The 27,310-nt window shown below is 35.1% G+C and overlaps 1 protein-coding gene and 1 long non-coding RNA gene across 11 annotated transcripts in view; one reads left to right on the top strand and one right to left on the bottom strand.

Moving 5' to 3' along the window:
* osbpl2b (oxysterol binding protein-like 2b) overlaps positions 1-27,081 on the top strand; it is a 45,311-nt gene extending 18,230 nt beyond the window's left edge. For 2 of the 10 annotated variants that reach the window (XR_012398245.1, XR_012398244.1), the window contains exons 3-15: positions 2,209-2,332; positions 2,539-2,614; positions 5,315-5,449; positions 8,891-8,988; positions 9,164-9,346; positions 11,833-11,940; positions 12,026-12,115; positions 15,527-15,653; positions 21,055-21,180; positions 22,139-22,262; positions 22,361-22,451; positions 24,089-24,902; positions 25,990-27,081. Coding sequence is in view for 4 of the 10 variants with exons in the window: in XM_005161947.5 (XP_005162004.2) it covers positions 2,209-2,332; positions 2,539-2,614; positions 5,315-5,449; positions 8,891-8,988; positions 9,164-9,346; positions 11,833-11,940; positions 12,026-12,115; positions 15,527-15,653; positions 21,055-21,180; positions 22,139-22,262; positions 22,361-22,451; positions 24,089-24,191 (1,385 nt within the window). In the remaining 6 variants the exon portion in view is untranslated. 10 annotated transcript variants of the gene reach the window in all.
* LOC141380643 (uncharacterized) lies at positions 21,931-24,835 on the bottom strand. The gene is made up of 2 exons (XR_012399004.1): positions 23,737-24,835; positions 21,931-22,984 (listed from the first exon to the last, which is right to left on the bottom strand). It is a non-coding gene; the product is annotated as an uncharacterized lncRNA (long non-coding RNA).
* Positions 27,082-27,310: the final 229 nt, after the last annotated feature.

Consider the following 27,310-nt stretch of genomic DNA (forward strand, 5'->3'; position numbering starts at 1 on the left):
GAGAAAGCATTAAAGATGAATCCAAAGAATCTTCATCAACTCTGGGAGCCCTGCATGAATGCTTTCTTTGCCATTCCAGATGACTATTAATAAGTTCTTTGAGTCATTGCAGAGATGTATGGATGCAGTCGTTCAAGCTCATGGGAGTCATACACATAATTTTTTTTTCCCACTGCACCATGACTTTAAATTCTATTCTGTACATTATTTCTGTTAAGTGACAAGACTTTTGTCTGAGCAAAGTCAGAACTTACTTTCCTAATTAAATAATTAAAAATCAAGGCATGTTCATAATTTGTTTTGGTCAAATAATCATGATCTAGAGGCCTTTGCCTTTCATATTAACCACTTCTGATACCAAATGATCAACTAGAAGGCAAGCTATTATTTGTTGTTTTTAAAACTTGGATAGGAGACAAGACTTTTGTCAGGTAGTATAGGTGAGAAAATATTCCATTTTCTCACAGTATAACATATTTTATGTGCAAAATAAACTAAATTCTGCAATTACTTTTATGACCTGTCCGGTAATATTTAATATATGTAAATGAATAAACGGCAAACATTTTATTATGTAAGATGATTAAACCTATTGCTGACAACTTGGCAAAGGGTTAGGATTTATAATGACATTTAATTATTATTTTGGGGCTGATCTGGGATTCAGAAAGTTATTTTATTTATATATATATATATATATATATATATATATATATATATATATATATATATATATATATATATATAATTTTATTTTTGAATTTTATGGCAAATTACAGTAAAAGAAAAGACAAAAACAATAATACTTTGAAAACTTTAGATAGCTTAAGCACATACAATAAAATAAAAAAAAAAAAGTCATACCAACAAATAAAAAGGTACATAAGAATGCGGCTTAACAAAAACTACAATTGTATCTGTATTATACAATACAGTCTTCTTTGAACTTAGGAAAGAACAAGAATCAGTTTGCTGGATCAAGGACTTGGTCTATATTTGACAAAAAAACATGTTCTTGCATACGTTTCCTAATAGATCCCAAATTTTCTTAGAGAGTTCTTCAATGTCATCAAATAGTTGTTGTTCTAAATATAAAACCATTATAATCCTTCTAAACTAATGTCACTGAATGAGTTTTTAGTGAGTGCCTTAATAGATCGTGAAAATGATGTGTGATGGTTATTACAGTTCAGCTGTATTCCATGTATATGGAATCTTATTTTTCTCCCTCAAGCAGTCTACTTTTACTATATTACATTTCAAAAATATGAAACATGCTTTTGTACCAATCATATTATGAATATAATTTAGACATGCATTTGTGTGGAGCTATAATTGTTTTTAAATTGAATTAATTCATTTTTTTCTGAGAATGTTTTTTAATATCTAAAAATGTATTTATTGTTCATGAAAATAATGATCAACGTATTAGTATTGTATTTTGATTTGTTGTATACTTAAACAGGGTGTCTAAGTCAGAAACAAAATTGTAGGCCTTAAAGTCTTAAATTCGCTTAAATATTGTTTAAAGAACTGTTTGTGCTCAGAGAATTAAGTGGTAGAGCAATGGTCTCAAACCTGATTCTTGGAGTGCCGCAGCTCTGCATACTTGAGCTCCAACCACATCCAACTCACACCTGTTTAATAGTCTCTAGTAGTCTTGAACACATTGATTGCTTGGATCAGCTGTGTTTGATAAGGGTTGGAGCAAAACTGTGCAGAGCTGCGGCTCTTCAGGAATTGAGATTGACACCTATGTGGTAGAGTAAGCAGGGTATTTTTTATATAGAGAGAAGAGTGTTTCTACAGTTGGTTTGTCAAGCCCACTCACCTGCGTGAAGCACACTTGATAAATACCCAATGTTGTCAGAGAGAAGAAAGACTGTGTATTCTACAGGTAGTTTATCAAGCCCACTCACCTGTGTGAGGCACACTCAGAAAAGTTCCATCATGTTTTGAGGTTGTGCTGAATTTCATTTGTAATAATCTTAAGGTCTGTAATTTGACCTGGTGAAACCTGCAAAACCCCTGTTAAATGAACTTGAACATGTTTTTTATGCTTGTGAAACTTTCTTTTATTATTATAAAAATTTGTCTATTTTACCTCCCTTTAACTGTGCATTTTGCTTTATCTAGTTTTATTGAAAAGCCTGCAGGCATGCATCTTTGTCTGTCTCTCTCTTAATAAGAGATGTATGTGCTTCCCAGGCTTGGATTCAGACGAGTCATGTGAAGGCACATCAGAAGCCAGTTTTAAAGATGCTGTAGTGTATGACGGCGCTCAGAAGAACAATGGAGCGGTTCCACAGGAGAACGGAATTAAGAAGCGCAGGTATGGCCAGATTCCAGCGCTGTGACCCGTCAATTCCTTTTGTCAAGCTTAGTGTCTCTGCTTTTAATCTTCTCACTCTCCCTGTTTCTAGATTTCTATTGTTCAGATAGAATTGTTCGTTCCAGATCATTTATAATATGTGCATTCTTCTACTGAGAGAGTGAGTATGTTTGTTTACAAGTAAGAAAACCATCTTTTTCTTTTAGGTCGTGTCTTCCTGCCCCCATGTTCTCCAGAAATGATTTTAGTGTATGGAGCATTCTCAAGAAATGCATTGGACTGGTAAGACCAAAACCCAGAATTTCTGGCATTTTATTAAGTATAAATATATTTAAGGATAGTCCGGATTACTCATTAGTGATTACCAGTAGCTAAATAATGTCTACTAGTCACATTCTTTGTAATGATTAATGGATAGTTCACCCCTAAAACAGAAAAGAGAATTTACTAGCAAAAAAATGCTTGAAATTTATCATTTACTTGTTATCAAGTTGTTTCAAACCTGTATGAGTTTCTTTATTCTGTTGAACACTGAAGAAGGTATTAGCTGATCTTCACGACTAACTTATTTAGCTTAATAAATACACAGCATACTTAAAGTACTAGAGTTCGCTTAAAGAACTTCAAATCATATGCTGTTGCAGTTCTAAATGTATTTGGTTTCATTTGTACTTGGTGTTTTTGTTGGTGTCGGAGTTCTTCATCGTACTTGTACATCATTTCCACATACTTTGGTTTCTGCTTATGATGCATATAATTCTAGTTTAATGTTCCCTGAACTCCGTTTTGTTGCTTCTTCTGAAAAGATAACATTTGTTGTGAGGCCAAAGAAAGCATTCAGACCTACTCAGATTGCAGAACGTAGCGAAAAATGAACACAAATGCTCTTTCTTTTTAGGGAAATGTCAGGGAAGTAGATTCATTAGTATTTTTGGCCCTTTTTGTCATTCGTTTTCACTTAAAATCCAAAGATTCTCTTCTGTCATGTTTGATCTGTCCTATGATATGTAATGTTTATCACTCATTATCCCTCGCTTGTGAAATATCCTTTGGAGTTTTGTTAATGGTAGGTTTTAGTAGGCCTGCTCAATTGTGGAAAAATCATAATCACGATTATTTTATTCATAATTGTAATCATGATTATTCAAAACAATTATCAGTTGGAGTCAAAATTATTTGCCCTTCTGTGAATTTTATATATATATATATATATATAAAATATATATATAATTTCCCAAATGATGTTTAACATGAATTTTTCACAGTATTTTCTTTTTTTTCTTCTGGTTAAAGGCTTATTTGTTTTATTTTGGCTAGAATAAAAGCAGGTTTAAATATTTTGAAACCTATTTTAATAGCTCAATATTATTAGCCCCTTAAAGCAATATATACGTTTAATTGTCTGCAGAAGAAACTACTGTTATACAATGACCTGCCTAGTTACACTAATTAAGCCTTTGAATGTCGCTTTAAGATAAATACTAGTATCTTGAAAAATATGTAGTAAAGTATAATTTACTGCCATTAAAGATAAAAGAAATCATTCTTTAAATTATTTATTAAATCTGTTATGTTTAAGTTGTGCTTTAAGCATCTTCCCTGTAAGAAAAAAAACTGGCTACAAAAGTCCTTCAGTCAAGAGCAGTGAGGGATTTTCTCCTTTTGTTGTTTTATTCATAATTAAAGCAGTCGCCAGCAGGAATATTGCACGCTGTCACTTTAAGAATAGTGCGGCTCTGATATGGTTTCTCTTTCACATGTCTTTTGATTCTTTACTTGTTTGTTTATTACACAATTTGTTTATTACACCGCACTGTAACATAAATGTGCATGTATTTGACCATAAAGTGCTCGCATTAAGATGGCATTAGATGCGTGTGCTCTGCTCGTCTCTAAGCCTGTCCGAAGCTAAGCGCAGCGCGCACGCACACACCCCAACATGCGCTTTTAAAAAATATTAATGATTCGATCATAAATCAATGAAAGATGCGCATCCCATGCTGCAAACGTTACATTACGGCACATGCTTTTAGTCATTTTCACGTGAAACTGAGCTTTGCAGAGCAACGAATGTGTACAACTGGAAAGGGGGCAGTATATGATGGAATAATGGTTTATCTCGATTAATGGTTTTTCATAATCGTTAGAAGCCAAAATCGAAATCAGATTTTCGATTAATTGCACAGCCCTAGGTTTTAGTGCAGCTCTCTGAGGTAAAAAGTTTAAAGAATGTTGGTAAGCAGACAGTTAAAGATAACTTGACTTTTAATAGTAGCAACTGTACTGGGCAGAAAAATAGTACTTGGAACTCAGTGATTACAATCGACTGGTTTTTAACCAACATTCTTCAGAACATCTTCCTTTGTGTTCAATAAAAGAAAGAAACTCAAACAGGCGAGTAAATGAGGACAGAATTTTATTTTTTTTTGGTTAACTATCCCTTTAATATGCCCACATAATTGTAAATAAAAAAGGGGGGGGGGTTAATTATTTATTTAATAACTTTTATTTTGATTGATTTGGACTTTCTTTGCTTTTTGATTTATCTTTTCAAAATTTGTAGTTTTTTTTTTTCTTATTCAAAGAGCTTGAATTTCTAGGAAGTTCTGCATTTAAATTTCTTGAAAGCTCCTTCTAAGAAATCTTACCACTGAAAATGATTGACTAAACCGGTTACAGTCAAAAGAAATGCTTGTGGGGGTGCTTTATGTTCATACTGTCATATCTCACAGTAAAGACCACATGTCAAGTTGATTTCTTGGGAACATATCTTAAGACATTCATCTCTATTAATTTTCCCCACATCCAGCTGGTTTTCTTAGGGGCCCCTTGAGAAACACGTCCAAACACAGTCTATTTTAACATGCGCCTAAAGCAAGATAACTGTACTTCATTTACTTTAAAATTGTCATTTTGCACAAAACTGTAAAACCGCAGTGGTCTTTGGTCCTGTTAAGTCTGTTTGATGTTGTCATTTTCTAGGAGCTGTCCAAGATCACCATGCCCATTGTGTTCAACGAGCCCCTGAGCTTTCTACAAAGACTTACTGAGTATATGGAGCACACATACCTCCTCCAGAAAGCCTGCTTACAGAACGACTCCATAGAGAGGATGCAGGTGAGACCATTTCAAGGCATTGTAAAGATGTTTTACATCTAAAAACATCTTAACGGGCTCCTATTTTACGACTTTTACAAGACGTAAGATAAGTGTTTGATGTTTCCAGAATGTGTCTGTAAAGTTTCAACTCAAAGTATCTATCAGATTGATTATTATACAATGCAGAAAATGCCCATTTTGGGCTCAAAAGAAAGTGTAGGTCAGGGCTATGCAATTAGTTTGTCATAGGGGGCCAGTTCATGAAAAGCATCCCAAATGAGGGGCCGGAGAGAAGTTACATCATATGATAGATAACAGCATATACCAGCCCATATGTTGCACTTTTCCGGAAGACACCACATAGTATTTTTCTACATTAAATTCTTAATATGTTGTTTTTTGAGACTACATAATATCAGTGCATTGTACAATAGGCTTTTTTTACTTTATTTTTTATACAAACATTCAAATATTGTTTTACAAAGCCCAACAACATCAGTGCATTGCTTAAGTAGGCTTCTTCTACATTCAAACACATTTATATGTTATGCTTTGAACTGCATAACAGTTATGGATGAACCAATAGTAGATTTTGGTTGTACGATTATATAGTCTGAAGAATAATTATGGTTATCTCATGTCTAATGTAAATTGAAGCTATGAATTAGCAAAATATTTAAATAAACGATTGTTATCATTTGCATTCATATATACAATAATTTTTAATTATTTGTAATAATTCGTCTAACATATTTTGTTTACATTGCACTGAAAGCCACGCACAACTCTCACCGCTACGGCGTGAGATGTTTTCTACTCTGTCATATCGCTCCGCTTGCTCACTTATATTGTCATATATTTTTACATTGGAAATAACGAACTTGTGCGAAAAAGATGCAATATGTCAATGGCCCGCTGCTATAGTTAATTCAGTGTTCGTGCGTATTAGCCTTGGTGTATAAGCTCAGAACTTTAAACTAGCACACAGTTAGCATAACATTGTTTAGTTGCAGCAGTTCCATTCTGTGCAACATAAATGTGGCGTTGAGAAGCCTTTACGATTAAGTAACCAAATGTTTTAAGCTACTCGTGCCACTCGCGTACGCTCCATTCACACAGGGCCATTCACTTTAAATTGGTGACGTCAGGCGTTGCCGAAGTGCATTGTGGATCCGTCGGCGCCGCTTCAGAGGCGTTGCTCGCTGCAGAAGTTGGGACTAGCTCAACTTTTCAAGCGCCGACGAAAGCATCAGTCAATCATATCGCTGTATGCAAATACACCAGCTAGACAGTGGCCTATTGCTGACTGAATTTTATTGGCTGACGCTGCTATGATGATCGCGTTAGCCCCAACTTCAGACACGCCTTCAGTCAAGCGTTGATGCTGAAGCCCCGTGTGAATGGGGTGTTAAAGTCAGGTGACTCATGCTCTGCGCAGCCTTTAAAGGGCCATGAAACCCCCTCGTTTCAGCAGGGTGTTTTCACACCTCTACTTAGGAAAAAGTCAGAAAAAGTGGGCGTGTCCAGCTCTGTTTAGGGGGGAGTGTCGGAGGAACTAAAGTGGGATGGTGTGGGAGTGTCTATTTGGGCACGCGCGAGTTTCAGTCAAAATACACACAGGAGAAAGGGATGGTGTTTAACCTACATGGACATCTGTAGTCGAATTATTTGCCAAATTATTAAATGTTGGACTTTAACTGCAGTTTGGCTCTTTCATTCAGGGAATTCATTCATGCCCCTCACGACGAGATATTTGATTCGAGGAACTGCTCTAAGCGTGTATTTTTCATGCAATGTTTGATACCGCACGGCGAATGAGAGAAAAAAAAAACTCTGCATTTCCCGGAAACTTAGATGCACACGGCAGGTAGCTTCTGAAAGCCGCGTGTGTTATTCCGGTCACAAAATGCGGTGCTAACATGTTTGCACTCAGTGCAATAGTTAACTTAATTCGATACGAACAAACTGAATAAACAAAGAGCACTGGTCGCTCACTTACCAAATCTGTAGAGACAGGACAACCCCCAGCAACTAGAGCCGCGTCTTTATGAAGAGAATACTACAAGCGAATCCAGATTTCAGCGTTTGCAGATGAGAACAGCTCTCAGGTAAACAATAATCCTCCTTAGACACGTAAGTTATTGTTGTCGAGCGTCGCGTACACTGTTAATCCACACATGATCCAGATGAGCTCTCACAGAGAGAAAATGAAAACGAAACTTAACGGCAGCAAACTATAAAAGCAACACTTCACGCTTGTTTTGCCAACACAACGTGGCATCTCTGTGGTGTAAACACGGTGACACTAATGAATATTAATGAAGTTGCACAATAGAGCGCGCTGATTGGTTTGAACCAAGCCTTACTCATGCATTAATGCATCACACTGTAAGACGTAATAAGACTCACTCTGGCACAGACGCCCAGTCTGCACGCTGGAATACAACGCTATTATGTCATGACCGTGACGCAGCTTCAAAAATTCGTTTCAAACAGGAAGTACGAATTTGCTTGAAATAACGCAAAAACAACCAATTTACACTTTTAAGTGAAATATAGGTGTCCTAATAGTGTTTTTAGCAGTGTGGGACACATATACGACTGTCAACAGCTCAAAAAATGTGTTTTGGTGTTTCGTGACCCTTTAACAGCACCTCGTGCTGTATTGAACAGATGCCACTTCACTGTATATGTATAGCGGCAGTTTTTCGACTGAACTAAATTTATTTTTGATGTCTTGGTCACACTATTTGTGTGTAGCTGTTTTTGTAGCTTGTGCCTTTAAATGCAAATGAGTCGGTTCTCCCCACCCACCATTCCAGCTTGCGTGTCTGCTTCTCCTGCGTTATTTCAGTCAAACAGCAGTCAGTGGCCAAGACTGACATCATTCAGTTTACGAGTGAAATATACAAAGTAAGATTATTTGATGTATTTGTTAGGGAAGTATTCTTTATTTTATTTTTTTATAAAAAAAATATGCTTTATGTTTTTAAAATGTTTTTAACTTGTGAAACCCATTCTTGAAAGTTGGAACAGATGTTTTAATCCCAGTTTTTTTTTTTTTTTTTTTTTTACAAATTCTGTTCTGTGGACATGTATACGTTTTACTACGGACTCGGTGACATGTTAATACATGCCTGTCAATTAATTCGGTGGACAGGAAAAAACGCACTCGTACATTATGTTGCGGTGGGCCTTAAAATCGCTGGGGTTTGAATTATCTTATTTTTTAATAAAAAAAACTTCAAATTAAATTAAGAGACTTTTTCTGTTTATATCACTTCAATATGACAGTGAACACTGTATACCTACTGACAGTTATTTCCAAACAGCGGTGGCCAATGGGAAGCGACAACACTGTTGGTTTTCTTTGTGACCACTTCTTTGACACGGCCTTGTTGTATCTCAAGCTTTACAATCTGCTTTATAAATTAACATCGTTTCTGTCTTGTCTTTAAGACTGTAGCGGCCTTTGCTGTGTCTGCGGTCGCTTCTCAGTGGGACAGAACTGGAAAACCTTTCAACCCGCTTTTAGGAGAAACCTATGAACTCACGCGGTAAGGACGACAGCGTTTCATAAACTACACTGATAAGATTTGAGGATGTCATTTAATGCTTGTTAGATCAAGATTTGCTGTGGAGGGACATTTGTTGTTTGACATTTATGTAACTCTACTTCTTCTTCCCTTTTAATACATCCTTCCTACTTTTGTTGGTTTCTCTTTGACTCAGAGAGGATCAGGGTTTCAGACTAATCTCAGAGCAGGTGAGTCACCATCCGCCCATCAGTGCGTTTCACACAGAGAGTCTGATGGGCGACTTTGTTTTCCACGGATCCATCTATCCCAAACTCAAGTTCTGGGGCAAAAGTGTGGAGGCAGAACCCAAAGGGACCATCACGCTAGAGCTTCACAAGTGAGTGTGCCTTGTTCATGCACACACTTGAATAGGAAATACAGTGGGGGGAAATAAATATTGAACACGTCATCTTTTTTCTCAGAAAATATATTTCTAGGTGCTGGGGACTTTAATTTTTCACTAGATGTTGGTAACAACCAAACAAATTAATATACGCAAAGAAAACAAAACTAATTAGCTTACAAATTAAGATGAAATGATACAGTAGAAAGATTATTGAACACATGAAGAAAGGGAGGTGTAGAAAAGGCAGTGAAACCCCAGACAGCAGCTGAAATCTCTCAATAGTTATTCAGGAACCCTCTGCCCATTGTCATTCAGTTTACATCTACATCATCATGATGTAAGAATAAACAAGGGTGGACCTTTCAACCAGACAATAATGCAAAACACAGCCAAAGGCACTTTTAAAAATGCTATCAGCGAAAGAAACGAAGCTGTAGAATGGCCCAGCCATCACCTGACTTGAACCCAATATAAAATACAAAATAAAGATCAGATTTAATAGACCATCAAGATTTTTACACTCTGTTGAAGTCAGTGGAAAGACTCATACCTTAGCAATGCATGTGACTTTATTCTCCATATGTGAGGCTTCAAGCAGCCGTCACCAAAAAAGCCTTTTATATAAAGTAATAAATACATTTCAGAAGTATTTCAGTACGTTCTCCTTGTCTCATTCCATTGTCTTGTTTTGTTTTATTTGTTTGTATATATTTATGTGTTAAGATTTATTGATCAGATTTTTGTGACCGTTAACAAACAACAGTAAAAGAGAAAATAACAGTACATAATTGATAAACATATAAAATAAATAAATAAACCATACTATAACCCTCATATTGTGCAACACACAGTATTCGATGTGCATAAACAATATATGATGTACATTCATTTTACAAATTGAGCATATAAACAGGTCAGTACTGAAAGTGTAGGTTGTTTGAGTTTTTACCAAAACCTGATTTGATTTCATGTCAAGCTCTTTTAGAAATATTATTCCCAGGAAAAACATAATGTGTGAATGAGATGAATGAGATGTATTATATATGAACAGTTCAGATGCAAAATCCACCAAGTGCTATATGAATATTTCTTCTAAAATTAGCTATTTTCTAAGGCTCCTGTGTGTAGGTTCAGTAAGTTCACTGTCATGGCAAAGAATAGGTAGTTTTTGTTGCCTTTTAATGTGAGATAACTGAACATAAACATACAGTTGAAGTCAGAATTATAAAACCCCTTGAATTATTAGCTCCCCTTTTAATTTTTCCCCCCAATTTCTGTTTAACGTAGAGATTTTTTTTCAACACATTTCTAAAAATAATAGTTTTAATAACTCATATATAATAACTGATTTATTTTATCTTTTCCATGCTGACGGTAAATAATATTTGATATTGTTTGATATTAGATATTGTTCAAGACACTTCTATACAGCTTAAAATGACATTTAAAGGCTTAACTAGGTTATTAGGTTAACTAGGCAGGATATTTTAAAAAAAGAAAAAATAATTCAAAGGGGGTTTAATAATTTTGATTTCAACTGTAGGAGGCTGAGAAAAATGCTTAATTTAGAAGATTTTTTTAATATATTTTTTTTCCTTCGTGTATAGATTTTCCTTTGGCTTTGTTTTGTTTATTTTATGTTTTTCCCTTTATCATCTGGCTTTTCCTTTTTTATTTAATTTTTTTCCCTTTTTTTTTACTTATTTTTTTACCAGTTTTTTTTTTTGTCTGTCTAGTTCTTGTTGTCTTACATTTCCTTTATTATTATTATTGCTGTTTTTTATTATTTATTTAATGGTGTTTTTAATGTAGTTAGTGGGAGAGATTCACTGTTTTTTGTTTTGTTTCACTTTGTTGTTTGTTAAGTTTGATGTAGATGTAGAATAGGTTTTCATTTGTTTATTATGTTTGTTTTATTTTATCAATTTTTAACTAGTAGTTTTTTTCCTGCTGTTTTTCTTTAGATGTTGATTTGGTTTTCATTTGCAGTGGTCCCTTGCTGTAACGTGGTTCACTTTTCGCAGCCTGCGCAGTTTCTCAGATTTTTTTCATGCAATTTGACATGCTTTTTTCTACACATTGTGTTCTGCATCCTGACTAGCTGTAGACCTTTGTCAATCAATCTCCTCCATGCCGTGTCTCTTCTACAGTACAGTAGGGTTGCACGGTTTTATCGGTACTATGGTAGTATTGCAATACTATGGCTCAAATACCGCCAGTGCCACTGTAGTTTGTAAATGGTAGAATCGTCATAAATAGTCTATCTATAATAGATGATGTTGGATGTAGAAAAGTCCCTAAAATCCTTCAATTTTGTTTTTTTTTCTTTATATTTCCTGCCTTGTGTCTTGATATTATTAGTGTGAGCAAGATTTTCTTTGGATGAGTCATTAGGATCCCGTTTTAATACTAGAGGATGTTGGGGTTGCTGATTAACAGTCTGATTATACAGTATGTGTATGTGTGTGTCCTGACAGGCATAAAGAGGCATACACATGGACGAACCCTTTCTGCTGTGTACACAATGTAATTCTGGGTAAACTGTGGATTGAACAGTACGGCACCGTAGAAATTATCAACCACAGGTAAAGCCAGACTGTTCGGTTTTTTATGACACAGTGAATTCAGGTGGAAATGTTTGAACGATTACTGTGTTGTTTGGTTGTTCAGCACTGGAGAGAAGTGTGTGCTGAACTTTAAACCCTGTGGGATGTTTGGAAAGGAGCTTCACAGAGTTGAAGGTTACATCCAGGATAAGAGGTGAGATTCTGACTCTCATTATTTATTTTGAGTGGACTGTTTCTCTGACTTTGAACTGTTTCAGTTATGTAGATCATGTCTCCTTATTCAGTTTGGTTGCTAAATCTGAATGCACACCGTCACTTATAGGGATGTAAGGGTGGTATCGTAATTTTAAAATATTGTGAAAAAGATGTGACTGAATATGGCTGACGTAAATTGTATAATTTGCGCTGTTAAGCTTATTTGATCTAAGAGTTAGCTGACTGTATTTATAAGGTATAATGTACCAAAATATGTCAATTCCGTCTTTATGTACTACATTACATAAAGATGTATTTTGTTAAAGTCCACCACCCAAAGTCTACAAAATATAGCATTTAACCATCAATAGACCTACATATTATAATATTCTCTTTTTTATAAACCGTATGTTAGAAATGCCGAAAATAATAATACTATTAAACAAATGCTAGCTCACAATATCAAGATAATTTTGTATTGAGAATTCAGTATTGAGATGCGTACAGAATCATGACTTGTATCATTATACCCCTAGTCACATATGTATACTCTTGGGTTGCCTGGTTTACCGATACTATGGTAATATCGCGATTCTATGGCTCCAAAATACTGACGGTGCTGCTGTACTTTTGTAAATGGTAGTATCGTCATTAACGGTCTATCTAAAACATAATGTTGCATGTGGAAAAGTCACTAAAATGCTCACATGTTTGTGCAAAAATAGACTTTTTCATGTTAACTGTCTGTGAAGCCCTTTAAGGTTGCAAAACTTTGTTAAGTTCACGCCTTTTATGGTAACCTATTGCACATTTTCTGACATTTTAGTTCAAACGCACATCTGAATCGGTTCATTTCTGTTACTGTCAATATGATTTAGTTGCTACAACAACTGCAACAATCTCTTAAAGACTTACAAAGTAGAATTGAGTTATTTTGGATTCTTACCTGATAAGAATTAAACAACAACAAAAAAACAACTCATAGATAAAAAAACGTAAAAGAGCAGCAGGAAACAATGAAACTATTTTTGACCACTTCATATGGCCAATTTTTTGGGGGAAATGCTCTTATTGTAACAAATTTTGTTTGGTATAATTTGTATCTTTATTTTATGGCTTGTTTCCACTGACTGGAACAGTACGGTACGGTCCGGTTTGGTCAGGGTCACCTTCATCAGGCTTGCGTTTCCACTGCTAAAAGGGTACCATTGGTATTCTTTTGGTGGGCATGGTGTACAACAGAAAGTTTGTCAATGTCATTTTTCGCTCGAGAAAATGTCTAAAGTAAAGTTGTACAGGTTTCTCGCATATCATATTCTTATCAAAATACTGAAGCTTACTGTAACAAAATACCAGACGTATTTTGTCACTAAAGAGCAAGTAGAAGTTTGTTTGAGCTTTAATTTTTAATTTTTATTCTTTTAATAAACAAACTCTAAAATAACGTCTTTTTAAAATACAATGCTGATCTTAAATTATGTCTGATTGTAATGAAGCTAAACTTTCTGGTAAAATACCTAACTTTTTAAGCTTTACTTGGTAAAAAATATATACAGTTGAAGTCAGAATTATTAGCCACCCTTTGAATTTTTTATTATTTTTTAAATATTTTTCAAATAATGTTAAACATCAGGAAACTTTCACAGTATGTCTGATAATATATTTTTTTTTTTGGAGAAAGTCTTATTTGTTTTATTTTGGCTAGAATAAAAGCAGTTATTAATTTTTTAACACCATTTTAAGGACAAAATTATTAGCTTCTTTAAGCTACATTTCTTTTCAATAGTCAACAGAACAAACCATCGTTATACAACAACTTTCCTAATACCCCTAACCTACCTAGTTTACCTAATTAACCTAGTTAAGCCTTTAAATGTCACTTTAAGCTGTATAGAAGTGTCTTGAAAAATATCTAGTCAAATATTATTTACTGTCATCATGGCAAAGATAAAATAAACTGGTTATTAAAAATGAGTTATTAAAACTATTATGTTTAGAAATGTGTTGAAAAAAATCAGCTCTCCGTTAAACAGAAATTGCGGGAAAAAAATAAACATGGGTCAAATAATTCAGGGGGCTAATAATTCTGACATCTACTGCATATTCTTACAACCATTATAATAATCTTGCAGAGTCTAATCTTGCACAGTATTTTGTTCTTAAAATAAGTTTTTGGCTAGATTGTAACTCTTGACCAGATGAGGAGATTTTGCAGCAAATGTTTTCTATTATCAGTTTCTATTATAGGAAAGCACTAAAGCACATTGTCACAATTCAAACGAAGAAAAAAAGTGTCCTTTTAAGATTGTAAAGATTATATACGAGTTCTCATCAGACACCTTTGATACTCGTGACATTAGAGTTAATAATTATGGTGCGATGAAACCACTGCAGGTGCCAAGTCTCTATTGGTGGTTGTAATGGATGTTTCTTTCACATTATTCTGCTTTATCAAGATTTGACTCGCATGATGGTCACCACCTGCTCTCTCATTGGCGCACACCACTTCGCATCATGTTTCATTTGCATAATGTTCTCAACAGTGAAGAATGTTGTTGCTTATTTATTCATTTAGATAAAGTTAATACATTTTATAATGCAAGTTGCCACCTAACACCTAGCATACCAGTGGATTTAATGGGATAGTTCACCAAAAAAAGAACATTTACTCACCCTCAAGTGCTCCCAAACATTTAGAAGTGTCTTTATTCCATTGAACAAAAAAAAAGATATTTTGAAAAAAGCTAAAAACTTGTTTTCATTGACTTCCATAGCAGGAAAAATATATACTATGCAAGTCAATGGCTTTCCAGCTTTCTTCGAAATATCTCCTTTTGTGTTCAACAGAAGAAAGAAACTCAAACCGCTTTAGAAAGTTTGAAATTTCAGAACCCAAACCAGGAGACTCATTACAAGCCGAATTCTTTATTGAGATGTGTTGGTTATTCTGCAGTCTAACAGCATCTTGAAGTCCACTTCATGAGTCTGCAAGAGCCTACAAGAGTCTCTTACAGTCTAACACTGGTCTAATTTAGACAGAGTCGTCCTGTCTATTATATGTTTTAGGAGGGGCAGTATTTAGTTAGAGACATAGAAAACTGGCATCACCAGTTTTAGTTGAAAATCTTGTTTCAGGGTCTTGAATAGATCCTGAGGTTTCACCTGCCCCTAGTCTGCTAGAGTTTTGAATTAAATAATATAAATAAAATCCAAAGAATATAACATTTCAATTATGACTAGATTATATAAATTAATATTTCAACAGGAGCAAGTAAAGGGCGAGTAAATGATTGACATTTTGGTTTGGGGTCAACCATTCCAGAAAGAAATGCCCCTTCTTCTCTTTTATTATGTTATTTCAACAAAGTAATTCCTCTTTTCTTTTCTCCATTATGTTTGTGGCATGCAGTAAGAAGAAGCGCTGTGTGATCTATGGCAAGTGGACCGAGTGCATGTGGAGTGTCGACCCACAGGCGTATGAGGCCCATCGAAAGCTCGAGAAGAAAGGCACGACAGACACTAAAAAACAGAAACAGGTGCGAAAGATGGTACCAAGGCATCTACATTGTAAAAAGCGCCATAGAAATAAAGATTAAAATTATACTGATGCCTGTATTAACTGAGCTCTTATCTGTCCGAAACTAAAGCAGCTCTACTTCAGTTCACATCAAAGGTAAAAGATATGGACTAGTGCCATTAGCAGGCGTAGACGTGTATAATTATGCAACTTGTCTTAGATTAAGTCATGCACATGTAGAGTAATGTTGTTTTAGGGTTGCTAAATGGTTTGTTTTGGTGTGTAGTTTCAATATGTGCTAATGTATAGAAGAACTGTGTGTAGGTGTTGAGAGGGAAGGAGTGTTAACTGCACAATATTTTGGGGGGGAAATGGACATGGCAATATTTGATTTTTATATATAGGCATATTAATACAGCTTCACCTGAATATAAGTTGTAAAGAATTAATATTTTTTTTAGATTGATCAGGGCGATTTGTAGAGGAGTGTATCTGTATGAAATATAATAAAAAACAACAAAAGTTAAATACAACAGAGCAAAGACACAAATTAATTAAACAATTTATTATTTTCTGGGTAGTCAAACAGTATTCAGGAGCAGAATGTAAATGAAATGTAAAATAACTGTTGTTTTTATTGTGTAAATAATTGTATATCTTTTAAGCTACAAATGATTAACACATTATGTTCGAAAATCAAAAATCCAATTTTGGCTTCTAATGATTATGAAAAAACAATAATCGAGATAAACGATTATTACCGCCCCCTTTCCAGTTGTACACATTTGTTGCTCTGCAAAGCTCAGCTTCACGTGAAAATGACTAAAAGCATGTGCTGTAATGTAACGTTTGCAGCACGCCGTTCATGTTTTTAAAGCGCGAACTAGCAATGTCAGCATTTGCCAGTGGTGTAGCGGACGAGCCTGCTGGGCACGCACTGCGGGGGGGCCCGCGTGATTAGGGGGCCCCACGTCGTCGCGATTTTCAATTATTGAAAATCCAGGAACCGCAATAATAAAACTCTTGGGAACAACTGTGGTCGGAACCAAAGTTCACAGGTCTGTGTTCTCTGAACTCCTCTCAAGCAATGGACTACTTCATTCTGATTGCTTGCCGCTAAACCGCGTCATAGCCAATGAAGACGCGCCGCTGTTTCTCGCCGCCGATTCTCGTTAAAAAATGAATGACTTCTGGCTACTTTGACGCTCTCGCCGCTTTCGGTTAGTGATCGCTCCTCAGTTTGTGAAGGATTCCCTGCGTTGTCGCTCCACCCCGCCTCCTTTTCCCGCTTCTCAATTTGTGACATAGATATATACACTAGATATCGCATAGGGACCCTGAGCATGCGTCTATAGCGCCGCCACTTTGGTACAGTGCTCCCAGGACAAGTATCATTCAACCGCACTAGACAAGACAGTATTATTACGTGAAGATGCGGGACTTTAGCGCTTTCTACGAGTGTAGTAACGAGCAAACAAAGAAAACAAAGCACAAAGGCAGAACATTTCATTGGTAAGATTAAGTTTTTTGCGTTTTTGTATGTTCTGAAATTTGTGCTAATCAGGTAACGTTATTGATGATAACAGTCACTTACTGCATTCACCATAAGGCAAAGCAGATCCAACTCGCACTAAATACTCAGCTTATGCTAGTTTTGTTGAATAAAATCAGCAAACAATGCAAAAGAAATATGACAACGAGATGCTGCGATGCCAGAAACTTCTATTATTGTGGGCTAGTGAAGGAGTCGTTCATAACGGAGATTCATTCACAAACGAATCACTCCCTCCGTCAGTATGAGTAGTGAAAGCAGGAGAGGAGGTGTGTTTCAGGACATGATTAGATCAAATTTAACAGGGACGGTGAATAGTACATTTCTGTACACACAAACCGCTTTTTGTCAGGAATGCCCGTGCGATCAGTGATCCATTAATGTAGAAAAGTAATGTAAAATGATAATTTTCATAATTAAAAAAAAAATTGCATACTAACATCCAGGAAAACTTCCGATCATGGATATATGTATATGTGTATATCTCTGGCTCTGACCGTTTGTGTGTAATAAACAAACAAATTGAAAATCAAAAGACATGTGAAAGAGAAACCATTAAAGTGACAGCGCGCAATATTCCTGCTGCCGCCTATTTTTATCATTAATTAAACAACAAAAGAAGAAAATACCTCACTGCTCTTGACTGAAGGACTTTTGTAGCTAAAGTGTTTTTCTTACAGTGAAGATGCTTAAAGCACAGTTTGTTTAATATTTTATTCTATTTTATTATTTTTTTCTTTCCTTTGCAGGGAAATAACTGTATATACAGCTAAATTCAGAATTATTAGCCCTCCTGAATTATTAGCGACCCTTTTCCCCCCAATTTCTGTTTAAACAAAGATTTTTTCAACACATTTCTAAACATAATAGTTTTAATAACTCATTTCTAGTAGCGTATTTTTTTTATATTTGCTATGATGACAGCACATAATATTTTACTAGATATTTTTCAAAATGCTAGCATTCAGATTCAAAGTGCAATTTGAAGGCTTAATTAGGATGATTAGGCAAGTCATTGTATAACAGTAGTTTCGGTAACACTTTATAATAACTACACATTATGAATCATTTACTAAGCATTAGCATCTAGTGAGTTCATTATCTGTAAGGCATTAACTCCGCATTAATAAATGTTAGTAAGCAGTTTATAACTACAGCTACAAATGCTCTATTCTTGACTTATTAGCACCTATATATTGTGATTAATAATTGTAATTTCATATTTTGTTAATGATTTATATTTCATTACTAAATTAAGTATTGCATTATTTACAAACCAGTTGTATTTAAGAGTAGTTGAGGGGTTTTAGGATCATTCAGAATGAATTCGTAAATGATTAATAAACTATTGAAATCAACATTTATATATCTTATTATTCAGCCATATACTAATAGTTAACTAATATGTTAATTAATGCTTTATTAACTCAACTTCATGCAGTTTTGTGACCTAATCTAAAGTGAGGACTATTTATGCTTTATAAATCCCTTATAAACAACAAATAAAGGCTCAGAATCAAATGAACAATAATCCTTGCGATCTTATTTAAAAAGTAAAATTACTGTAAAGTTTAAACAATGCTGAATAACAGGAGTGTCAAAATATGACATAAAACTGGATAAAACAACAACAATATAATAATTTAACATTATAATAAGATGCAATGTTTAAACTCTACAGTGATTTTATTTTAGGTAAGGTTGCAAAGAATTATTTTTATTTGAAGTACAGTGTCATGTGTGAATCTTTAAATGGATAGGAATGAATAACGTCATTTTTCCTGTTTAGAATTTAACTGAGCCTTTATTTGTTGTTTATAAGGGATTTCTAAAGCATAAATAGTCCTCACTTTAGATTAGGTCACAAAACTAGATGAAGTTATTAACTTATTTATTAACATACATTGTAACCATTAATATATGCCTGAATAATAAGATATATAAATGTTGATTTCAATAGTTTATTAATCATTTACTAACTCATTCAGAATGATCCTAAAAACCCTCAGCTACTCTTAAATACAACTGGTTTGTAAATAATGCGATACTTAATTTAGTAATGAAAAATAAATCATTAACCAAGTATGAAAGTACAATTATTAAACACAATATATTGATGCATATAAGTCAAGAATAGAGCATTTGTAGCTGCAGTTATAAACTGCTTACTAACATTTATTATTGTAGAGTTAATGCTTAACAGATAATGAATTCACTATTAGCTAATGCTTAATAAATGATTTATAGTGTGTAGTTATTATAAAGTGTTACCGTAGTTTTTTCTGCAGACAATCAAAAAATATATATTGCTTAATGGGGCCAATAATATTGACCTAAAATGGGTTTCAAAATATTTAAACCTGCTTTTAATTTAACCAAAATAAAACCAATAAGCCTTTCCCCAGAAGAAAAAAAATATTATAGGAAATACTTTTAAAATTCCTTGCTCTGTTAAACATAATTTGGAAAATATTCATTTAAAAAAAGATTATCAGGAGGGCGAATAATTTTGACTTAACTTGAAAATCGTTTTAAATAATCGTGATTACAATTATGACCAAAATAATCGTGATTATGATTTTTCCCAAAATCGAGTAGCCCTACTCAATTATCTTAAATTAACTTGAAATGCTCTCACAGTCACAGGCCTTAAAAGCAAATAATAAGCTTTTACTCTAAGGTTAAATTTGAAATGTCTGATCAACTACAATCACGACTCTACATTACAGATCCTGCAATGTGATTATTGTGGAATAGCACATTGAGATATTAATGCTTAAACAATATGTTATGCAGCTCTGTGAAATACTCGTCATGACTTTCATCTTTGACTCCATTTGGGCTTTTGTCAACTCATTTGTTTATTTAAACACGCGGCCTATTACATGATGGCACACCCTGTTGATGGTGAGGTCTAACAGACTCCTTGTCTCTTTGTGTATGTTTGCTGTACAGATGCATACAGTGTGACTTAAAGAAATGCGTCAACTAAAAATGAAAAGGTTCCCAGTTGTCCTAATGTCATTTGCAAATAGGGGTGTGTCATTTTTAAAGTCCAAGATAATATTGTCATTTATTTTTTTAACAGATTGACAATATTTCACTTACGTTGGCTAAAACACAAAAACGTGTCCTAAGTATTCATTGTGTGGTGAAGCCTACTCAAATTACCCACTTGTTCATTTAAAAATGAACATTTTTATGTAATCAAGTTAAGTATTAAAACACAACTAAGAATATAGTAAGAACATGGTCCCAGATAAAAACCGAAACAAAGGCAAAAAACAAAGAAATTTTATTAAGGTTTTGTTTTTGGGTGCATCTGCAAAGGAAAAGCAATTCTCAGCAAAACTGTTTAGTGACTAACATTCTTCAAAACGTCAGGTTTCTTTTTCTGCAGAAATTTGTACAGGTTTGAAATCATCCTTTCAAGCATTTAGAGACAGGAATACGTGAAACCAAAACATTTCACCAAATAACAATCATTCTAGTCCAAGGCACATGAATATTTTTTAAAGCCTTTTATTTTTACATTTTATTACCATGGCTATTATATAGAAAAAGAGTATTATTATTATTATTATTTTAGTGCTGTTAAAAAAAAGGAACGTTAATAAAGGCTTTTTAATTTTTTCCCCTTTTCAGTGCCTTGGACGTCTCTTTGAATAAGGGATTCATAGAGATCAGCGGCACATTAATAATTTCTTGTTTGTTGATTTTGGATTTTACCAAGTAGTTTTTAGGTTTACATAAAACAATGGATGCAGTGCCGCTACTAATGCATTGCAATATGTGGCTCATTTTTCAAGTTACTATTCTTTTTTTTTTTGTCACTGTGGTTTGTTTTAAAAGTATTTGTTTGAACCAGCAGGAGGAGCCAGAGGCTGTCAACGAGGATGCAGATGAAATGCCTGAAGTACAGGAAACTGTGGCAGTGATTCCTGGTAGCACATTATTATGGAGAATATCATCTAGACCGCCTCTTTCAGCAGAGGTACACACACTTTTTTTATGTATATGCTTGTCAGTGATGACTTTTATTTGCTAAAAAATCGAAGGAAAAAATTGTAATATTGTGAAATTTGATTGAGTGATATTTAAGTTTATTTTTTCCCTCAATAGGGTACACACGGCACCCTATATTGATTGAAAAACACAGAATTGTTGATATTTGTATTAGACCCTTTACTCAGTATTTAGTAAAAGCACTCTTTTGATCCAAAAAAGCCATGAATCTTTTTGGCAAAGATGCAACCAGATTTTCACACCTGAATTTGGGGATCCTCTACCATTCCTCTTTGCAGATCCTCTCCAGTTCTGTCAGGTTGGATGGTAAACGTTGGTGTTGGTGTCATTTTGTTGGTCTCTTCAGAGATGCTCAATTGAGTTTCAGTCTGGGCTCTGGCTGAGCCATTGAAGAACAGTCAAGGAGTTGTTGTAAAGCAACTCCTTCGTTATTTTAGCTGTGTGCTTAGGATCATTGTTTTGTAGGAAGGTAAACCTTTGGCCCAGTCTGAGGTCCTAAACACTCTGAAGAAAGTTTTTTCCCGGATGTCCCTGTACTTGGCCGCATTCGTCTTTCCCTCGATTGCTACCAGTTGTTTATTCATTTATTTTAAGCATTGTAACTTCAATTTTAAATGTTATATAATATCATTCAGAAATCAACCTAATCTAATGATTTGCTGTTCATTTTTTTTTATTACTATCAATGTTAAAAATGTGATGCCTAATATTTTTGTCCGGAAGACTTAAAGCAGAGTTCATAAGAGTCATTCATTCAAAACCTAAATCTTGTAACAAGAAAAATGAAATGTCTTGACTCTTTTGTGTCCTTGCTGAATAAAAATAATATATAAAAATATTGTTATATAAAACCCAAATACTTTTGAATCATCTGTTGTCAAATTTGAATGATTACTTGATTTTCAAACGCCTCTTTTCACTTGTAGATGTATAACTTCACTAATTTTGCAATGGCACTGAATGAGCTGGAGCCTGGCATGGAAGGAGTGCTGGCACCAACAGACTGCCGCTTACGGCCTGACATCAGAGCTATGGAGAACGGCAACATGGGTAATGAAGTCATAATTCAGAACCCCAAAACAATCCTTTAGCACCGCCTGCTGTTTTTAACTTTTAAATACTTACATCCGATTCTACTGACTGTGCAGATGAAGCAAGTAGAGAAAAAGAGAGACTGGAAGAAAAGCAGAGAGCAGCTCGTAAGGAGAGGGCAAAAAATGAGGAGGAGTGGTCGACTAGGTTTGTAAATATTCTTTTTTTTTTTTTTATCAAAGAAATATGGACAGTTTCAGGCTACTTAAATATTTTGACAAAAGAACCCCAATACTGCCTTTGTATTGTTTGATTGTTGCTGTGTACAAAATGACTCCTCAACTTCTATTGGTTGTAGTCCAAATTGAAGCTCTACATTAGATAATGTCATTGTGCCCTGACAATGGTTGGGGATCATTTGTGTTTGTTGTGATGCTAGTGGCAAATTGATACATTTTTAGTTAGTGATATTACCTAATGGACCATTTGTTTAATGTATTTACTAACATGAACAAACAATTAGTAATATATATTTATTACTGTATTTATTCATCTTTGTTAACATTAGTTCATGTCAACTCACCTTCATGGCCAATCACAGTTATTTCTGTTGAGCACAAGAACCCAAGGGCAAATCTGCGGTGTTTGAAAACGTGCTCAGTAGCGCTCGAAAGTTAGTGAAAATGGACATTTTTAAAACTTCAATATCAATTATATTGAATTCCAGCATTGTGACAACCCTAATGCTGCGTTCACACCAGACGCGGAACGCGTGTCAAGCGCAAGTGGTTTACATGTTAAGTCAATGCAAACACGCGAATAGACATCCTGCGGCGCGATACGCGCGAATGGCGCGGCGCGGATGACGCAGATGGCGCGGGGCGAATTGAGCGTTTTGCGCGGTTGACTCGCTTAACGAGCGTTTCGGGCGAATCTCTCGAATTCGAAAATCTGAACTTCAGCGTACATTCGCGCCACGTTATCCAATCAGAAGCTTGCTCTTGTGGCGGCGTGATTGTGACGTAGAACCTTTTGTCGGTGTTCCGAGGGAAATCCTCCAGCCTTCACCGACAACAGTTCATCAAACTCAGCTTGGCTCAGTCAGAAGCACCGCTGAAAGCCTCCGTCATCCAGGTTAAGTTTCTGGAGCAGTTTATGAGCTCACAGAGCTGGATGCACCTCTGAAAGTATGTAGTGGACTCAGACACGACCCTAAACGTATCGACGCTGTTTTTCAGTATTCATAAAGCACATAAACACTGTTATTTTCTTCATAAAATCCATGTTAGCCATTTAGCTATGAAGCTAGAGTCTTCGGGCAGACAGAAGCCCTGCCCATCACGCTAATCCGCGTCTGTTCTGAAGTGAATTTGATGCGCGAATGAAGCGGGGTTTGACGCGCGAATGAAGTGAGTAAACCTCAAATGTTCACGCGGCTATTTACGCGCGAATAGCGCGATTTATCCGCGCGTTCCGCGTCTGGTGTGAACACAGCATAATACTTTATTCACCTACTTCTGTTTTACAAGGTATTTGTAAACTGCTGTCAAGTTTAACAGTAATAAAATATATCTTAATATTTTGACATCTTTTTTTTTCCATCAAATTACAGAAAATTTATTTTTTTAATTAATAACTGTATTGAAAAGCGATTTTGGACTCAATAACAATAAACTCTGAATGATACCCATCCCTAATGATACTGTACTGTACCAAACTATCACCACAACACAATCGATCTAAAACGAGGCTGATATTATAGTCCAGAATTACTGTATGCTTTTGTATGTGTGTGTGTGTGTGTGTTTTGTTTTTAAGCTAACCCACCTATCAATCTGTTTTAGGTGGTTTCAGTTAGGCACAAACCCATACACCGGATCACAAGACTGGCTGTACACAGGCGGCTACTTCGATAGGAAATACAGAAACTGTCCTGATATCTACTGATGAAGAGGTACAAGTTCAAAAGGCAGAGGTTTTGCCGTTATCTTCAGCACTTATGTTTATGATTGTGTCCATTTGGAAAGCATCTTCCTTCACAACCCATCAATTTCACAATGGAGGAGAAACACCGGTAGGAGATTCGATATGCCTTTTTCTGCCTTTTAGCATCCCTTTTTCAGAGCTCCAGCAAGTTCGAAGATGCTGGGGCTCAATGTAGACATAGTTATATCACATGAGCTCACCGACACGTGAGTCATGTACAGTAGACATTTAACATATGTAAACTAATTCCAGATGTGTGCGCACTGAGCCACCTCTGATCCAGATGTATGTATGTGGTAATGCATTAATGAGACAACGACAGTAATAATGTTCAGTGAATGTTGATGATGATGAATGGTAAGAATGTGTATGTGTGTGCGCTTGTGGAAATTCATGTAAAAAGCCATAGATTTTTTTTTTTAATTGACTCAACATTTTGCCGTTTTCTGAATAAACCTTACAAAATATAGACTCATCATGCGTTTAATATGATGAAGCGATAAAAAACGATAGCTCCTTTTCACTTACAGAGACTCGTGGGATGTAAAATAGGCTGATTGTACTGACATTAATGTTGTTTAATGATTACAAACAAGCTGGAGTGCAAAAAAAAAAAAAACTTAAAGGGTGGCCCATTTATGTGGATACACCATAATAAAATAGGAATAGTTGGTGATATTAACGTCCTGTTTGTGGCACATTAGTGTTTGTAAGGGGGTAAACTTTTCAAGATGGGTGCTGACCATGGTAGCCATTTTGAAGTCGGCCATCTTGGATCCAACTTTAGTTTTTTCAATAGGAAGAGGCTCATTTGACACATCAAACTTATTGGGAATTTCATAAGAAAAACAATGGTGTGCTTGGTTTTAATGTTGCTTTATTCTTTCATGAGTTATTTACAAGTTTCTGACCACTTATAACATGAGTTCAGTGTGCTGCCCATTGTGTTGGATTGTCAATGCAACCCTCTTCTCCCACTCTTTACACACTGATAGCAACACCGCAGGAGAAATGCCAGCACAGGCTTCCAGTATCCATAGTTTCAGGTGCTGCACATCTTGTATCTTCACACCATAGACAATTTCCTTCAGATGACCCCAAAGATAAAAGTCTAAGGGGTCAGATCGGGAGACCTTGGGGGCTATTCAACTGGCCCACGACGACCAATCCACTTTCCAGGAAACTGTTTATCTAGGAATCTCAGACCTGACAGCCATAATGTGGTGGTGCACCATCTTGCTGGAAAACTAAAGGAACGTGCCAGCTTCAGTGCATAAAGAGGGAAACACATCATCATGTAGCAATTTCAAATATCCAGTGGCCTTGAGTTTTCCATTGATGAAGAATGGCCACACTACCTTTGTTGTCTATGGTGTGAAGATACAAGATGTGCAGCACCTGAAACTACAAATACTGGAAGCCTGTGCTGGCATTTCACCTGCGGTGTTGCTATCAGTGTTTGAAGAGTGGATGAAGAGGGTTGCATTGACAATCCAGCACAAAGGGCAGCACATTGAACACATTTTATAAGTGGTCAGAAACTTGTAAATAACTCATGAAAGAATAAAGTTACGTTAAAACCAAGCACACCATTGCTTTTCTTGTGGAATTCCCAATAAGTTTGATGTGTCAAATGACCCTCTTCCTATTGAAAAAAACAAAAGTTGGATCCAACATGGCCGACTTCAAAATGGTCACCATGGTCTCCACCCATCTTTAAAAGTTTGCCCCCTCACGTATATTAATGTGCCACAAACAGGACGTTAATATCACCAACCATTGCTATTTTAATAAGGTGTATTCATATAAATGGCCCACCCTGTACTACAGTTTTCAGTAATAAATTAAAAGCTCACCCAAAAATCTAAATGTACACATTTTCAAGTAGTTCCATACCAACACCAAAGCTATTTTGAGGAATGTTGGAAAAATAAATATTATTGAAGTCAGTGGTTACAAGTTTCCAACATTTTTCTAAATATCTTCTTTTATGGTTTACGGAATAACGAAATGCAAGGTTTGTGATGAATGATGGTTGAGTATATGATGGCAATTTTCATTTTTGGGTGAACTAGCCATTTAATTTGTTTAGGTTTAACAAGTTAAAGTCATTTTTAAGCTTGATCCAATGGATATTTTTTGTTTTCAGTGTGTGTAGACATTGCAAATGTTCATTTACATGTTTCACAGTTTCTATAATGTGTCGCTGTCACACTAAATTGTTCCTTAAGCGTAAAACAATGAGTTTGTTTTATGAACAGTTGGGTGTCATAGGTATATTTGTTGTTGTTGTTGTTGTTGTTGTTAATCCATCAGCGTTTGTTCTCAAATATAGACGCTTACACTGTGTATTTGAGTAAATGGACAAAATCTATGCAACTACATCTGCTTGAACCCCCTTTATTAGATAGAATGCCAGCTCATGTGAGTGTAGATATACCATGCATCTGATTTCTAAGACTATTTTCTGCCTATTGATTCCATCACAACTATTTTAAGATCTCATTCAGACCATTTAAAGATGATCTGAATGCAAATTAATGTCTTAAGTACATAAATGTTTTTTTTTCCCCACAGTGCCTGATTTTGAGTCACTAATAATACTTTCTTGAGCTGTTTGTTTCCCTCTTTAAAGATTTAAGTATGTTAAACATCCTATTTGAGTTTTCTAACCCTCTCTTTAACGTACTAAACATTAATTTGTCAGATGAACTTGACCATTCATTCATTCAGTACACTACTTGTCTTGCGTCTTTTGTTGTACTTGTTCTTCATTTAATTGTACATTTGATCATTTGGATACTAGCGTTATGAAACTAATATTCCACAATTAAAGTATAGATTTTATTTTTATGCGGCTTTGTGTCAGTTCATTGAGTAAGTGGAATGATTCTCTTCACTGTATCTCATATTTGTCTTTCAATGTACAAATCTCTGAATGTTCCAAGATGTTGCACATAGATCTCTAGCAATCGCAAGCACAAAGCTCCTCGTCTTGTGCAATGATTTATTTTTATAGTATTTAATTTTTCGTTGGTTAAAAGGTGTCTAAATGTATTTTTAATGTAAGGGGTAATACT

Source organism: Danio rerio, chromosome 23 (genome assembly GCF_049306965.1).
Source record: "Danio rerio strain Tuebingen ecotype United States chromosome 23, GRCz12tu, whole genome shotgun sequence".
Taxonomy (NCBI): domain Eukaryota; kingdom Metazoa; phylum Chordata; class Actinopteri; order Cypriniformes; family Danionidae; genus Danio; species Danio rerio.